General features: G+C 43.8%; 1 protein-coding gene across 1 annotated transcript in view; it reads right to left on the bottom strand.

The window, feature by feature from the left end:
- The window catches only part of ryk (receptor like tyrosine kinase), a 429626-nt gene that overhangs the window by 176353 nt on the left and 235797 nt on the right, over nucleotides 1–17476 (bottom strand). Inside the window, exons 9-10 of the mRNA XM_068042876.1 lie at nucleotides 5712–5837; nucleotides 3338–3424 (exon numbers count right to left, since the gene is read on the bottom strand). Of these exons, the coding sequence (XP_067898977.1) occupies nucleotides 3338–3424; nucleotides 5712–5837 (213 nt within the window). The remainder of the gene's footprint in view (nucleotides 1–3337; nucleotides 3425–5711; nucleotides 5838–17476) is intronic.

Here is a 17476-nt window from a genome sequence, read left to right as displayed (position 1 = left end):
CTCCTTGCTTCAGTTCCTTCCTACTGTCTTTATATTCCTCAAGTGCTTTGTCTATTCCTAGCCTTCCAGCCCTTGCAAATGCTTCCTTTTTCTTTTTGACTAGGCTCACAATATCGTGCGTTATCCAAGCTTCCCGAAACTTGCCCCGACAAACAATTTCTTCTGCAGCACCTGTGGAAGTGTCTGCCACTCTAATATTGGCCTTTATAGCCACTCCAGGCGCTGCTCCACAAACCACTGACCACCTCCAGGCGCTTACCCATTGTCTCTCGAGAAAAGGAGGCCAAAGAAGAAGATACCTGTATCCAATGAGGACTGGAAAATGATGGTCAGACCCTCTGCTATTCAGAGTCAGACAGAGATGCATTGGAACAATCAAGTCTGGCAGTAACAAAAGCACAGATGAGGGTTTCAACAGCAGATGAGCTGAGACAGGGGCGGAGTCAGGCAATATTACGCACGTGGAAATAGGCAGTATTATTGATGGAGCAGATATGTGGTCGGAACGCGGCTATTCGGCCCATCGAGTCCATGATAGATGTCTTTAGAGCAATCCAGTCAGTTCCACTCCCCTGCTTGATTCATGTAGTCCTTAAAATTTCTTTCCTCAAATGGCCAACTAATTTTCTTTTGAAATCATTGATCGTCTCCACTTCTACCACCCTCATCGGTAATGTTTTCCAGGTCATTATCAGTCACTGCATAAAAAATTTCTTCCTCACATCCCCCCTGCATTTCTTGCCCAAAACTTGAAATCTGTGTGCCCTAGTCTTTGCATGTTCAGCCAATGATTTCTTTGGCACTAAGATTGAGATATGCGGTCAGAACTGATGAAGAGTCACTGACCTGAAACGTTAACTCTGCTTCTCTCAATATCAGCTGCGTGTGCGCAGGCACTGACGCCATTTTTAAAGGGCTGTCAGCCCTACCGGCTAATTTAAATATTTAAAGGCAAATTGAATTAAAGTAAATGAAGACATCTCTTTTGGCCCTCTCCTACCCCACTCAATAACAAATTAATGTGCCCTTCCCCCACCCAAAACACTTACCTTTACAATCTGACCTCCCCCTCCCACAACCAAACTGCACAAACGTTCATACTACAACCCTTCCCACCATCTCCCACACCCACGACGTTAATTTGACCCCGTTCTCCCCCTCCCTCAGAGATAAACTTACCTTCCCCCGTCCCCACCAGTTTTGCGCCTTGTTTCCCGGATAGGGATCAGAAGGCGCTGGCATGCTGGCCGCTGGGCCGAGGATCGTAGCAGGACAGCATCCAGCAATGTGAGCTTAATTGTAGCATTTTCATTTATTTAAATATTCAAATTGGGGTTCTGTTGCCCAGTGGTGGGATAGTCGGCACGAGGCCTCGCCACTGCCGGTAATATCGGGCTGGGCCCTCCTGGCATCGGGGTGCATGGCGGCCCTCTCCGGGAGGAATTTTCCGCTCCCCCAACACCCCCTGCCACCGGGAGGGGTTGGTAAAATCCAGCTGTATGAATCTATAAGTCCATGAGCTCCTTGTACTTGTTGGAGGTGAAGATGGAGGAAACAGGAGAGAGGGGTTTAAGACAATGGTTTGCAGTAGAGAAAATAAACCAAGGATTATCTTATCCCAAGATGATCCTGGAATAGTGAACAGTTTTGGCAAATGACAGCAGGGCTTGATGTTGCTCTTTGATAAACTAATCAAACTTAGAAAGGACAAAATCCTTGGCCCCAATGGACTGCAACCACACATACTAAAAGTTAGGGAAGGGATGGAATAGTGCCAGAGAACTGGTGATCAGATATTGTGATTCCTAAATTCAAAAACAGTGTTTGAACAAGTTCGGGCAACTATAGAAGTTAGCTTAACATTGGTGGTAAAAACGATAATGTAATCTTTACTCAAAGCTTTAGTGGACAAACATGTAAACTGAAAATATAATAAGTATTCAGCACAGATTCCAAAACGGAAGGTTGAGCTTGACCAACCTTATTGAATTATTTGAAGAAGTAACAGGAAGTAGATTAGAGTAAAGTAGTAGAAGGTCTTTGATAAAGTACTACTCCTCAACTCATGAAGTCAGGAGACACAAACAGAACGGATAGCAGGCTGACTACATAATAGAAGACAGAGAGTAGGGGTTAAAGGGAGTTATTCAGACTAGCTGGTGGAAAGTGGCATTCCAAAAGAATCAGTGTTGCGGCCACTGTATCATTTACACAAACAATTTGGATTTGGGAATCGTATGTATAATTTCAAATAAATAAAAGCAAAATACTGCAGATGCTGGAAATCTGAAATATAAACAAGAAATGCTGGAAATACTCAGCAGGTCTGGCAGCATTTGATGAAAGGTCACTGACCTGAAATGTTAACTCTGCTTCTCTCTCCACAGATGCTGCCAGACCTGCGGAGTATTTCCAGCATTCCTTGTTTTTATTTTTATTTAAGTATAATTTCAAAATTTAGAGATGACACCAAATTGGGGGTATAGTTAATACTGAGAAATAAAATGACAAAATATAAGAAGGCACTAATAAACTTGCAGAATGAACATGTAATTGATCAATTATTTTCAATATAGGTAAGTATGTGGTGGAACATTTTGCTAAGAAGAATAAGGAGGCCACATATTGTTTGGAAATAAAGTGTCTAAACCAGCACAATGGGATCTGGAGGCACATCTGGAGGGGGTCACAGTGGCGTAGTGGTTAGCACCGCAGCCTCACAGCTCCAGCGACCCGGGTTCAAATCTGGGTACTGCCTGTGTGGAGTTTGCAAGTTCTCCCTGTGTCTGCGTGCGTTTCCTCCGGGTGCTCCGGTTTCCTCCCACATGCCAAAGACTTGCAGGGTGATAGGTTAATTGGCCATTATAAATTGCCCCTAGTATAGGTAAGTGGTAGGGAAATATAGGAACAGGTGGGGATGTGGTAGGAATATGGAATTAGGGTAGGATTAGTATAAGTGGGTGGTTGATGGTCGGCACAGACTCGGTGGGCCGAAGGGCCTGTTTCAGTGCTGTATCTCTAAAAAAAAATATACATAAAATCACTGAAGTAGTCATGCAGGATAATATGACCATAAAAAAGCAAGCAAAGCACTGGGATTAATTCCTAGAGGAATAGAATTGAAAAACAGAGAAGTTATACTTTATGTGCATAGACCACACAATGTATTGTTTTGGTTGTCATATTGTAAGGAGGATACAGAAGCACTGGAGAGGGTGCAAAAAAGATTTTACAAGGACAATACTAGAACTGTGAGATTATACCCTTCAGGTAAGATTGGGCCAACTGGCCTGTTTCTTTGTTATACTGCCCATGTAATTCTGTGTGATCAGCTTACCTTTTACTGTTTTAACGAAAACATATTTCTCTTTACTTGGGTCTTTTTCATCAACTAAAACCCCATGAAAGATACGACCAAAAGTACCTGAAACGAAAAAAAATTACGAAAAACACTTACTTACCAAAGAAATAGTTAGTCCTACCTTCAGTTTTAACTTTCTAAATTGGTGCAAAATACTGTTTTACAGAATTTGTCTTTTGGCACCTGTAACCATGATATCATTTGAGACTGCAATAATCTCATGTTAAAATGCACTGTAAGACATTTCACTTTCAGTTAAGTCACATTTAGTCACTTAAATCAGTCAAATTGGTGTAGATATTTTGATTTTCTGCTCGTGTATATTTAACCCTGTGCTGCATCACAAGCAAACTTGGTTTGTTACAACACTACACAAAGGTTCTGTATTCTGCACGCTGTGATCATGGTGACTGTAGCCATGAACTTAGTGAATGGCGGAGCAGGCTCGAGGGGTTGAGTGGCCTACTCCTGCTCCTAATTCGTACATTCGTATGGAAGTTCAATGCATCATGACTGATCTTCTGCCTTAACCCCACTTTTCCGCCTGCTCACCATATCCATTGATTCTCTAAAACATCAAAAATCTGTCTCCATCAGCATAAAATACATTCGTTGATGGAGCATCCACAACCATCCACTAACTGTCTTCTGAAACTACCCTCCACTGCCTTCTCCACCTTCACTTCCAATAATAAGCACAATGAGCTCATGGACTTTTTGCTACAATGATCGAGACCATCTGACCAACAGTATCATATTCTCTATCTCCTCTGTCATCTAAGGAGCCTTGACTTTAGTTCACCTGTCTTTCCTTGTTAGAATGTACCTATCCTGTACATTGTCGGTCATGCCTTCAGCTGCATAGACCAAGCGCTCTGAAATTCCCTCCCTTTATCTCTCCTACTCGCTTTCCTTCTTAAAGTCATTCCTTAAAACCTTCCACTTTGACCAAGTGTTTGGTCGTCTCCTTTCGGGGCTATGTGTCAAATTTTGTTCCATAATGCTCCATTGAAGCACCTTGTGACATTTTAATTTTCAATCTCTGCTGAGCTGGTTGAATGCAGCTAGGGTGACAGTTGGACACTACAATTTACCTCAATACTCCTAGGTTAAGGATGGAAAACGAGTCAGTATTGGTGGCTTGATTATTATCCAACGATCCTAGCTGTAAATGTGGGTGTCAGATGAGGGAAGATCAAACTCAGCTGAGCTGCACTCCCACAGGTGAACTGCCCACATTCCCAAGGACTGTGCAGAATGGTCACTTAGGTGACGTAGCAGAGACACATGTGGAATACCCCAGCAAAGGTCAATGCTTCGAGAAAAGGGGTAAAAATGCTGAAAGAGATACTTCGAAGGAAGAATGTATCACTGCATATAGAAACCTGAAGGCCACTTTGCCACCTTCAATTTGTTTAAGGATTTTTGTATCGTCTTAGGTTCCAAGACCAAAGTGAAGCATAATTGGATGTTCAATAGCTCTAATTTCAAGCATTTCAAAACTAAAATGATTTTCTTCACTTTATGGTTAACTTCATCCTTTGCAGTTTGAATTTATAACAACAGATGTCCCATGAAGCAGATCATTAATTAGGTTAACATAGGGTTTAGTACAGATGTAATATCAGCTGATGCACAATATATGATTCTGCCAAGGCGGAGGCACAACCCCTTTAAGACCACAAAGTCTAACTATTTAGTAAAGAGGAATTGTTTGGCATGTGATTGTCAGTTTCAAGCTGGAGGTTAAATGTTGTTTTGCATCAAAACAGGTATGACATGAGAACCACAACTTGTGTGTGCCAAACTAACCTTTATAATAATGTAAAAAATAGATTTCTTTGTTTTCCCGAACTGTAGACTCGACCAAGCCATTATCTGTTCCTCTACTCTGCCATCTATTGGCAGCTACCTGATACATCAACAATATTATTAATTGTCAAGAATGGGCACAATGAAACAATTGCTGTAGATTCACTGCTTGATTTTTTTTCACTTGCTCTGCATAGAATGAAAGAACAGTAGCCCTGGATATTTACATCTGACATTTATGGCTCGTTAATCAATTAAGCACCAACCTTATATACATAAAATAAAGCATCTGTTGCTTTTTGTTTGCCTAGCTATTTGTCTAGCCTTATGGAAATTTGTGACCACGCTTGAGAGTCTCCATGTCGACAGTCTGAGGAATTCACGCAGTTATAGTTTCTGTACACACCATGTAGGAAAACAGCCCAGTTACGAAAAGACCCAGTCCTCTGGGATGGAAGAGGTACATAACATGCCAAGACTGAGAAGGGTGGGGGAAGGAGTTTTTGCTGCAAACTACAAATGAACCCGAGTTCATTACCTTCCTGAAGAACATCTTTGAGAGTGACCCTCTCTCTGAAGATTGCGATGTCCTTCACTCTGGCCTTTGCCTCTGCCAGTGTAACACTTTTGAGGTCATTCTTTTCTATCCGCAGTATTGGGTAACCTGCAGAGAAAACAAAACATAAAGCATATTACCAATATCCTACATTAACTTACATGGTAGATGCATTCAAATTCCATAAGGATGTTTAACTGTAGCATTAATGAAATGAGAAGTTATAGCAACAGAGATAGATGAAGAAAAGAGAGGGCAACAGGTAAATAGGTAGGAGGAAAGCAGGAACATGCAAAAAAAACAGGAGCTTGACAGAAAAGTAGGGTATAATTCCCATTTTCAGGATAATAGTGGTAGCCAACAATATACAGAAGATTCAAAATTATTAGCATTCAGTTAATTGTGGAAGTAGGTAAGTCTGTCCATTTTCAAATGAAAAATTAACAGATTAAAAACCATTTAAAGCATATGAATTAAAGAAAACATCAATAACATTTAAATTTTAAAAAAATTCAAAGTGATAAAAGTGACCATTTTTTGTTACACGTCAAACTCAACACTTTATAATCCGATTTCCAGTAATCAGAGGGCACATAAGGTGCTGCTCCATTTGTATTGTTTTTAGCGAGTACTCCTGTATATATTGGGACAGGCCTACGTTCAAGTGCATTTCTTAATTACCCTGAGGGGGAGAAGCAAGGGAATGGCAGAAATACTGGAAATGAAGATTTATAGGATATTAGTAACTCATGCCTCCATTCTCAATGAAAATGCTAAAGCTAAAGTCAGTGATTGCCCTCTGGCCTTATATCTCGATTTTATTATTACAGATGGCAACAGTGCATTACACTAGATCTGAACATGAATGCATTGAAAGCAGATCCAATTTTGGATTTATAAATGCATGAGATACACCAAGAGTGTACATTTCTTTATAAGTATTTATAAATAAATAAAATAAATAAAAGTAGGAAAATTCCAGTATCGAATTTCACTCTCATAACCAAATGAGGTGGCCTCCTTATCATGAAATATTGCTCATTTATTGCAATAAAATCATTCCAGCTAAGGCAGATCAGCCTCTTTATCAGTTAGCACTGTCATTAACTCTGCAGTTCAAATCAGTCAGAACAACAATCTCAGGATTGCAATACCAATTGGTCTTGCAACACAAACCTGTTCTTCCCGCACCCACACCCCTCCTCCTTCACCACCAGCACCAACTGCTCACTGGCAAAACGCAGTACAATGTGGCATTCAGCCTTATAGACCAGAAAGTCCAATCAATGGTTTGGCTGTGTCAAGCTGGTTTTAGTCAGCGCGGCATGAGCTTTCTAGAATCATGTAACACTGTGGTGTAAATACCTGTACTCCAACCAATAGTCTTCCTTTACCAGCAAATAAAATATTGCAACTAGATTAAAAAAGACTAGAAAAATAGCGAAGTATCTTGTTCCTGATTGATGTTTGGCTGTGAATATGGCATGGACAGATAAACAAATCTAATTATAGTAAGTGTTAGAGAGGGAAGAGGGATCAGATCAGTCTCTGATGGCCTTCACTGTCATTTAGCTCAATGGCAGTCACGCCGAGATTTACTGCAGCAAAGTATCAGAAGCCACTAAAATAAGACCAAAATACTGCGGATGCTGGAACTCTGAAATGAGAACAAAAAGTGCTGGTAATACTCAGCAGGTCTGGCAGCAGTTGTGCAGAGAGAAACAGTTAACATTTCAGGTCTGTAACCCTTCATCAGAACTGACAAAAGTCAGAAATGTAACAGTCTTTGAGCAAGTGGAAGGGGGAGGGGGGCAGTCGACAGGACAGGGGGTGGGGGGGGGGGGGGGGGGGAGATTAAATGACAGATGTCATGGAACAGAATGCAAATGAGGTGCTAAGTGTTTATAGTGAAAGACAAAGCAGCAGTCCAGAGAGAGTGCTAATGGCAGAATAATGAACAGTTCTTTGCAAAAGCAAAAACATGAAAAACAAGTTTACAACTAGCACATGGTTAAAATAAATAATCCAAAAAAATAAATAAATAAATAAAAAATAATGGTCTGAAACTATTGAACTCAATGCTGAGTCCAGAAGGCCGTAGCGTGCCGAATCGGAAGATGAGGTGCTGTTCCTTGAGGTTGCCTTGATGTTCACTGGAACACTGCAGCAGTCCGAGGACAGAAATGTAGGCATGAGAGCAGGGTGGTAAATTGAAATTGTAAGCAACCGGAAGCTTGGGATCATGCTTGCGTACCGACCAGAGGGGTTCCACAAAGCAGTCACCTAACCTGCGTTTGGTCTCCCCAATGTAGAGGAGACCGCATTGTGAGCAGCGAATATAATATACTACATTGAAAGAAGTACAAGTAAATCGCTGCTTCACCTGAAAGGAGTGTTTGGGGCCTTGGATAGTGAGGAGAGAGGAGGTGAAAGGGCAGGTATTACACCTCCTGTGATTCCATGGGAAGGTGTCTTGGAAGGGGACGAAGCATCGGGGTTAATGGAGAAGTGGACCAGGGTGTCGCTGAGGCAACGGTCCCTTCGGAATGCTGACAGGGGAGGGGAGGGGAAGATGTGTTTGGTGGTGGCATCACGCTGGATGTGCAACCCATTTTCCACAATTGTGACCTCATCCTTTCCCGTCCCTCCCACACCGAAACAGGGTTCCCCTTGTCCTCACTTTCCACCCCACCAATCTCCACATTCAAAGGATAATCCTCCGTCATTTCCGCCAGCTCCAGCGTGGTGTAATACCTGCCCTTTGACCTTCTCTCTCTTCACCATCCAAGGCCCCAAACACTCCTTCCAGGTGAAGCAGCAATTTACTTGTACTTCTTTCAATTGTTACGACCGACCATTCCGGTCAAAGCCCCCAATCAAAATATACCATGCTGATTGTGGTGGGAGAAACGCACTGATAATTCAATCCCGTCCCTCCACAGATCACCTATCATTTTAAACTTTCCAAATTAAAGAAGGACGCAGCCAAATTGTATCATCTATTAACCCTCGAATGAGGCTAACCAAACCAGGTGCCTTTAAATCAACAAATTAACTGTTTAATCAGAAAAACTAAATTTTTAAACACTATGAAGATACAAACATTTAAAATAGAAAAAATTAAGAGTCCTTGCAAATTTACAGTCCAATGCTGCTTGAAGTCCTCACAGCTGTCCGATGGGGAAAAAAGGTTCTTCCACAGTAGAACAGTCCATAGTCTAACTCCAGCAGTAAGTGATGCTTTCCTTCTTCAGCGATGGATTTCAACAATTAACTTGATGACACTTTCAATAGAATCAATCTGACTTTAGAGTTTTTGAGGGATCAAAGATGGTCACAGTCTAATTTCTCTTCCTTTAGTTCAAATTATCAGACCTCCATTTTGGCTTGATTTTGTTTTAAAGAATTTTGAGATAATAATTAAACAGACTAAAATTCTTTTCCTTCAGTTTAAATGGCTGAGAACTCTTTTTTCAGGTGCTAACCCCACAGCTCTCGGTCTGTGTTCTCTGTTAGAACAAACTGTCTTCAACTAAAAAGCCAGTTTAAAACTGAATTGAAACAAATATATCGCTTGATGCTCACTCCAAGTGGCTGCATCTATGGTAACGAGAATGCACCCTTTGAATCGCAGTCTCCAAATGGTTGTATCCAACGGCAACCGAAAATGCATTTTGTCTAACTCCAGAGGCCTGCTGGTTCTGAAAGCAGTACTGATCCTTTGCAAGCCTTAAAGGTACACTGCATATTCCTAGAGAAAAAAAAAACTCCAGGACCAGGGCACAATTTAGTATACAGTATTCGCTGCTCACAATGTGGTTTCTCTACATTGCGGAGACAAACGCAGATCAGTTGACCGCTTTGCGGAACACCACCGCTCGGTCCGCTAGCATTCCCGTGAACTTACAGCTTATTACCATTTCAATTCACCACCCTGCTCTCATGTCCACATTTCTGTCCTCAGCCTCCTGTTTCACTGAAGCACAACGCAAGCTCAAGGAACAGCACCTCATTTTCCGATTAGGCACTCTACAGCTTGCTGGACTCAATATTGAGTTCAATGATTTCAGATCATGAGCCTCATTCATTTTTAATCTTTATTTATTTTTTAAACCATGTGCCAGTCTTAAACTCGTTTTTCATATTTTGCTTTGTGCTACGGCCAAGTGAGGAGGGGTCACAGTCGCCTCTCTTGCCCTTCCTCTTATTTGACCGCAACAAGGTTTATTCTTTTTAAAAAACAAAACGGTTGTGCTTACCACCTCTGTGAGTGTTTTACCTTTCACCTTTACTGTGATCTTGAAAGAAACAATAGGACAGGTTTTCTTGCGTTTACACAAGAAAGAGGTAAGTTTATTATGCTCAACAAGCTAAACCCTATATAAAATAATTTTTAAAATGCTACACATTCACGCACACGTTCATATGAGGATCACACACACAACTAGATTACAAAGTGGAAAGTAGGTTTTTGGTTGGATTAATGTCCAGAATAAATAAAAGTTAAATACACAGCTGAGGTTGGATGATTTAGGGGTTGTCCGGCTGGAGTTGTACTCTCGAAGTCCTTGGTTGGCCAAAGTGCACTTTGCAGCTGGTCCGCTTTGTTCAGGGTTTTCTTGAAGGCAGGCTGGCAGGTGGCTCCCTCCCTATGTTCTCTGGCTGTAGCAGTCTGTAGGTTTGGAGGGTCCACAGTCGCAGACAGGTTTCAAACTTGATGTTTTCTGGAGAGAGGGAAAAAGAAAGGGAGGTACACAGCCTTTTCTGTTGCTGCACACTCAGTTACTGCTCGTCTTCTGTGTGTATAACAAAACTCCCAGTTTTTTCAGAGATGGGCAGACATGGCAGACACAGAACATGGTTCTCTCAATTCCCTTTGTTTTTAATGAGGTCCAAAATCTAAAACCCAAAACCACTCTAAGGCGTTATTGTCAGCATTTATCCCCTGGAGGGATGTCCCCACTTATGAATGCCTCGTGATTGCTTTGAATATCCCGCTAACGAGGGTGATCTGGATAATCTACCCAGTTAGCCAAAGCACTGTTCTGGCTGGGCTTCTTGTTCGACGTCTGGCTCCGGTTGGGGCCTTGGAATGTTTCAGATGCAAATTGCACTGGCCATCTTGGCTGCCTGTAGGAGAGTTGGACTGTACGATTTGCTCCATTAAAAGTCTAATGTAAGTTTCTAACCAATGAATTAATATTCATTTGACACATAGGGTTTTCTTGACACCTCCGTACCACACGGAATTTCATTAGTTGTGGAAAAGAAAAAAAAACATTCATTCTTACCACTCACTCCTCAAATTCACTTACTAAGCTTAGATTGGCTGCAGCTGGCTTTGTCTGCGATAGCTATGCTGATTTAATAATTTTTGACTGGGATGGTCACGTGTTGTCAAATGGAGTTAAAGTTTCTTTAGGATCAATTTGTAATACCCTGGGATGTGCCCTCAATAAACATCTGGTTGCTGGTGGAGCATGGGGTCTGCAAATTTCCATCATTGTTTAAGGCAAGTTCTCCTACATGTACAAGCTTTAACCCCTTAACTGCGGTTTTTGCATCCTGTGGCTTTAATCATTCAGGCTCCAGCACCTTGATACTTTTTCTTCTGACAGTGGCAGTGGGTAAATAAATTGGTTTTTAGCCCCTGTAAGGTGTCTTGAGATTTCCTCAGGGACCATGTTCTTGATGAATTCTGAATTGAAATTGTTGGATTAGATTAGGTTGGGTTTGGGACCTGATCATTGGGTTCTTCTGTGAATAGATCCATACAGACCTCACTTTTAGTTTAGTTAGTGACACAAGTGCTGTTTACTTTAAGGCACTGTTCTTTTCCTTTTCCCTTTACTGTGGGGATGCTCTCTTTGCTAATCTATCCCATTTCCTCTGAGACATTGCTGCCCGCAGGTGTCTGTCCAGCTTTCACTGCACTCTCTGTGACAATTCAACTAGGTGAGGCATCACCCTCACTGTTGGTTTGCCTTTTTGGGAATTTTCCTTGTCCCTGCAGGTTTCTGTAAGTGCTGTCAGAAGCGTTGGTAGAGTTCCTCTTTGGCCTGCATTTACGTAGGAGAGTGGGGGTCAAATTTTCCCAACATTTCAGGATTGGCTAACCAGCTAGTAGGGCGCTCGAGTTGGGGATTGGCCTGGCCCTTCTCTAAACTGTCTTCACTGTCCTTTTCGTCCCCTTCCTCCCTAACTGTCTGACAGACCTGGGCTTGTCTGTCTCCTTTTGTTTTCGACAGGGGTCTCACACAATCCAGTAGCACTCTGAAGGGTTTTCCAAAAGCTGGTATGGGAATTAGGGCTGCAGGTTTTATTGCAAGTTGGGGCTTTTCCACAATCTGGCACAGAACTCCACCACATCTTTGTGGAATTTTGGCCAGTCAAAATGCTGTCTTCTGCAGGCTTGAGTTTTCCCTACACCGACATCTCCAGCCATTGGAAGTTCATGGGCCATTCTCAGTATTTCCTTACGGCACCTCAGCTGCACCACTATCGGCTGAACCATTGTCCACTCTTCGTCTGCAGGTCTGTGAGGAGGGTTTCACTTCCTCATCAGCACCCCCTTCGTCAAATAGTAGCACTCAGGGACTCTCTCTGCTTCAGTTTCAGTTTGGACAGTCTGTGCTAACTTTTTTAATGCTGGGTCGGCTTGCTGAGCCTCAAGCAAAGTTCTGTTCAACCCATCCTTTGGGTCCTCGAACTTCCCAAAAAAGATTTCAGGTTCCGGGAGTGGAGCGGACCTGTGGGGAGAACACCAGGAGGGCTTCAGCTACTTGGATCATTGGGATCTCTTCTGGTGCAGAGGTGACCTGTACAAGAAGGACAGGTTGCATCTAATCTGGAGGGGGACCAATATCCTTCTGGGAAGGTTTGCTAGTACTACTCAAGAGGGTTTAAACTAGTCTTGCAGCGGGGTGGGAGCCAAAGTAGTAGACGCTCCGATCAGATAGTTGAGGCAACTGTGGAGGTTAAAGCAAGCAAGTCCAGTAGGCAGGCCATACAGGGGCAGGACAGGGAGCGTGGAAGGTCTGGTAGGCTAAACTGCATTTACTTTAATGCAAGAAGCCTTACAGGTAAGGCAGATGACTCAGAGCATGGATTGGTACTTGGGATTGTGATATTATAGCTATTATGGAAACGTGTTTGAGGGATGGGCAGGACTGGCAGCTGAATGTTCCGGGGTACCGATCCATCAGGCATGACAGAGGAAGAAGTAAGAGAGGAGGGGGAGTTGCACTATTCATTAGGGAGGACATCACGGCAGTACTTCGAGAAGATATTCCGGGGGGAATGTCCAGCGAGGCCATATGGGTAGAACTTAGAAATAAGAAAGGGGTGATCACTTTGATGGGATTATACTATATTCCCCCCAATAGTCAGAGGGAAGTGGAGGAGCATATATGTAGGGACATCACAGATAGGTGTAGGGATTATAGGGTTGAAATAGTAGGTGATTTTAACTTCCTTAATATTGACTGGGACTGCCTTAGTGCTAAGGGATCAGATGGGGAAGAATTTGTTAAGTGTATCCAGGATAGTTTTTTCAAGCAGTATGTGGATGGCCCTACTAGAGAAGGGGCTACACTCGACCTCCTCTTAGGAAATGAGGATGGGCAGGTGGTTGATGTGTCAGTGGGGGAGAACTTTGGGACCAGTGACCATAACTCTATTAGCTTCAAGATAGTTATGGAAAAGGATAGAACTGGTCCTCAAGTTGAAGTCCTAAATTGGGGGAAGGCAAATTTCAATGGCATCAGACAGGAACTCTCAAAAGTTGAATGGGAGAGGCTGTTTACAGGTAAAGGGACATCTGGGAAGTGGGAGGCTTTTAAAAGTGAGATAGGAAGAGTTCAGGGCCAGCATGTTCCTGTTAGATGGAAGGGCAAGGCTGGCAAGTTTAGGGAACCTTGGTTTACGAGGGATATTGAGGGTCTGGTCAGGACAAAGAAGGAGGCATATGTCAGGTATAGGCGGCTGGGATCGAGCGAGTCCCTCGAGGAGCATAGGGGACGTAGGCCTACACTTGAGGAAATTAGGAGGGCGAAATGGGGCCAAGAGATTTTCCTGGCAGATAAGATAAAGGAGAATCCTAAAAGATTCTACAAGTAAAAGGGTAGCTAGGGAGAGAGTAGGTCCCCTTAAGGATCAGTTTGGCAATCTGTGTGTGGAGCCACGGGAAATGGGCGAGGTTTTAAATGAATATGTCTCGTCTGTATTTACCGTGGAGAAGGTCATGGAAGCTAGTGAGTTCAGGGAGGGAACAGTGATATCCTGGAGCATATCAACATTACAAAGGAGGTGTTGGAGGTTTTGAAGCGCATTAAGGTGGATAAATCCCCAGGGCCTGAACTGGTGTATCCTAGGATGCTATGGGAAGCAAGGGAGGAGATTGCTGGGGCCCTGGCAGAGATTTTTGTATCATCGTTAGCCACGGGTGAGGTACCGGAAGACTGGAGGATAGCTAACAAAAACAAGAAATGCTGGAATCACTCAGCAGGTCTGGCAGCATCTGTGGAAAGAGAAGCAGAGTTAACGTTTCGGGTCAGTGACCCTTCTTCGGAACTCGAAAGAGAAGCAGAGTTAACGTTTCGGGTCAGTGACCCTTCTTCGGAACTGCAGCATCCGCAGTATTTTGCTTTTATATTGGAGGATAGCTAATGTTGGGCCTTTATTTAAGAAGGGCAGCAGGGATAAGCCAAGGAACTGCAGGCCGGTGAGCCTTACATCAGTGGTGGGAAAGTTATTGGAATGGATTCTGAGCGACAGGATTTACATGCATCTAGAAAGGCATGGTCTGATTAGGGATAGTCAGCATGGCTTTGTACGTGGGAAATCATGTCTCACGAATTTCACTGAGTTTTTCGAGAAGGTGACCAAGAGGATTGACGAGGGCAGGGCGATGGACGTTGTCTACATGGACTTTGGCAAGGCCTTTGACAAGGTCTCGCATGGTAGGCTGGTCCAGAAGGTTCGAACACATGGGATCCAGGGTGAGCTAGCAAATTGGATACAAAATTGGCTTGGTGATAGGAGGCAGAGGGTGGTAGTGGAGAGTTGTTTTTCAGATTGGAGGACAGTGACCAGTGGTGTGCCGCAGGGATCAGTGCTGGGCCCTCTGTTGTTTTTCATATATATTAATGACTTGGATGTGAATGTAAAGGGCATGATTACTAAGTTTGCAGATGACACCAAAATTGGTGGTATAGTGGACAGTGAAGGTTGTCTAAGGTTACAACAGGATATAGATCAACTGGGAAAGTGGGCAAGGGATTGGCAAATGGAATTTAATGCAGACAAGTGAAGTGATGCATTTTGGGAAGTTAAACCAGGGCAGGACATATACAATGAATGGCAGGGCCCTGGGGAGTGTTCTTGAGCAGAGAGACCTTGGCGTGCAAGTACACAGCTCCCTGAAAGTGGCAACACAGGTAGACAGGGTGGTGAAGAAGGCATATGGCATGCTTGCCTTCATCGGCCGAGGCACTGAGTACAAGAGTTGGGACATCATGTTACAGTTGTACATAACGTTGGTTAGGCCGCATTTGGAGTACTGTGTGCAGCTCTGATCACCGCACTACAGGAAAGATTTGATTAAGCTAGAGAGGGTGCAGAAAAGATTCACAAGGATGTTGCCTGATTTGGAGGGATTGAGTTATAAAGAGAGATTGGATAGTCTGGGTCTGTTTACCCTGGAGCGAAGGAGGCTGAGAGGGAACATGATAGAGGTATATAAAATTATGAGAGGCATAGATAGGGTAGATAGCCAGAGTCTGTTTCCCATGGTAGGGATGACTAAAACTAGAGGGCATAGATTTAAGGTGAGAGGGAGGAGGTTTAAAGGGGATCAAAGGGGTAAATTTTTCACACAAAGAATAGTGGGTATCTGGAATGAGCTGCCTGAGGAGGTGGTGGAGGCAGGAACAATAGCGACATTTAAGAGGCATCTGGAGGCATCTTAAGAGGAATGAGCAAGGCATAGAGGGATATGGAATTAATGCAGGCAGTTGGGATTAGTATAAATAGGCATTATGGTCGGCATGGATGCTGTGGGCCAAAAAGCCTGTTTCTATGCTGTACGACTCTATGACTCTTTGACCAGACAGTAGGGTCATCTGTCTGCAGTGCCAGTTCAGCCCCCTCTGATGGAGCTTGTTTGGCCATGGACCAGGTCATCACACAATCAGGGAAAATGCCAGGACGGCACAGTGGCGCAGTGGTTAGCACTGCAGCCTCACAGCTCCAGCGAACTGGGTTCAATTCTGGGTCCTGCCTGTGTGGAGTTTGCAAGTTCTCCCTGTGTCTGCGTGGGTTTCCTCCCATATGCCAAAGACTTGCAGGTTGATAGGTAAATTGGCCATTAGCAATTGCCCCTAGTATAGGTAGGTGGTAGGGAAATATAGGGACAGGTGGGGATGTAGTAGGGATATGGAGTTAGTGTCGGATTAGCATAAATGGGTGGTTGATGGTCGGCACAGACTTGGTGGGCCGAAGGGCCTGTTTCAGTGCTGCATCTCTAAACTAAACTAAACAGACCTTTTTCCTGCAACTGTTCTGTCGCCCTGACCACTTTCTGTGTCTCTAAAACCACTGGGGAAGCTACTGCCTTCGCCCCCGCTAGATCATTACCCAGGAGCAGGTCGACCCCGTCCACAGGCAAACTAGGGACAATCCCTATGGTTGCCGATCCTGAAACTCACACTCCAGCTGCACCCCATATAAAGGCATGGGCATACACCACCCTTCGATACCATTCACTAATACCCTAGCATTCACTGCACTCTCTGGGGGAAAGTTCATGCCTTTTCCCAACAGAAGGGATTGGGGGCTGCTGTTTCCGAGTATGGGCTTGCTTGCCTCACTTGAGGGGCATGGGGTAATTTTTCCTTGGAAACAAAATCCTGGTAAGCTTCAGCGGTAGGTTTATTGGGTCTTACTGCCACAGTTAAAGCCACAGCCTGCACTGCTGTGCTTTCCATCAGGGCCCCTTCTCCCGCACTGGTCTGTTGGCCCAATTAATCCTACAGGCTTTCCCCATAATTTCCAGCAGTCAGCTCTAAGGTCACGTTCATACCCAGGGCTGTTTGGGTTTCTGTCAGCCTCCCACCTTTTATCCTGTTCGGGTTTGTGGTGGTGACAAGAGAAGGGTTTCCCTTGGGGTAAGGACTTGTGTACAAGGGTAAATTCATCAGCCAGTATCACAGCTTGCCTGACTCTTTGAACCTTTTGTTCCTCTACGCAGGCTTTAATAGAATGGGGAAGTGAGTTTGTAAATTCCTTGAGAAGGATCACCTCTCTGAGGTTTTCATATGTGGGTTGTGCATTAAGTGCCCTTATCCACTGGTCAAAAGCAAGCTGCTTAACTCTTTCAAACCCGTGGAAAGATTGATCAGGCTGTTTCCGGAGGGTTCAGAATTCTGGCGGTACGCTTCTGATACAAGCTCATATGCCCCCAGGATAGCATTTTTAGTCATCTCATAATCTGATGAACATTCAACTAGCAACAGTGAATAAACCTGATAGGCTTATCCTGTTCGCTTGCTTTGTAACAACAGCGTCCAGCTCTCGGCCAGCCATTTCAGCTGTCTTGCAGGTTTTTCAAAAGTGACAAACAATGCTGCCACATCCCCTCATTGAACTTTGGAATCAACTGGGAGAACTTTAAGAGCTCAGCACATGGCCCTGAGCTAGGGGTAGCTACCTCGCTAGCCGTGCTTTCACTGGGGGTATTGGGTTGTCCC

Source organism: Heterodontus francisci, chromosome 11 (assembly GCF_036365525.1).
Source record: "Heterodontus francisci isolate sHetFra1 chromosome 11, sHetFra1.hap1, whole genome shotgun sequence".
Lineage (NCBI taxonomy): Eukaryota > Metazoa > Chordata > Chondrichthyes > Heterodontiformes > Heterodontidae > Heterodontus > Heterodontus francisci.
This window is presented reverse-complemented; position numbering and strand designations above follow the sequence as displayed.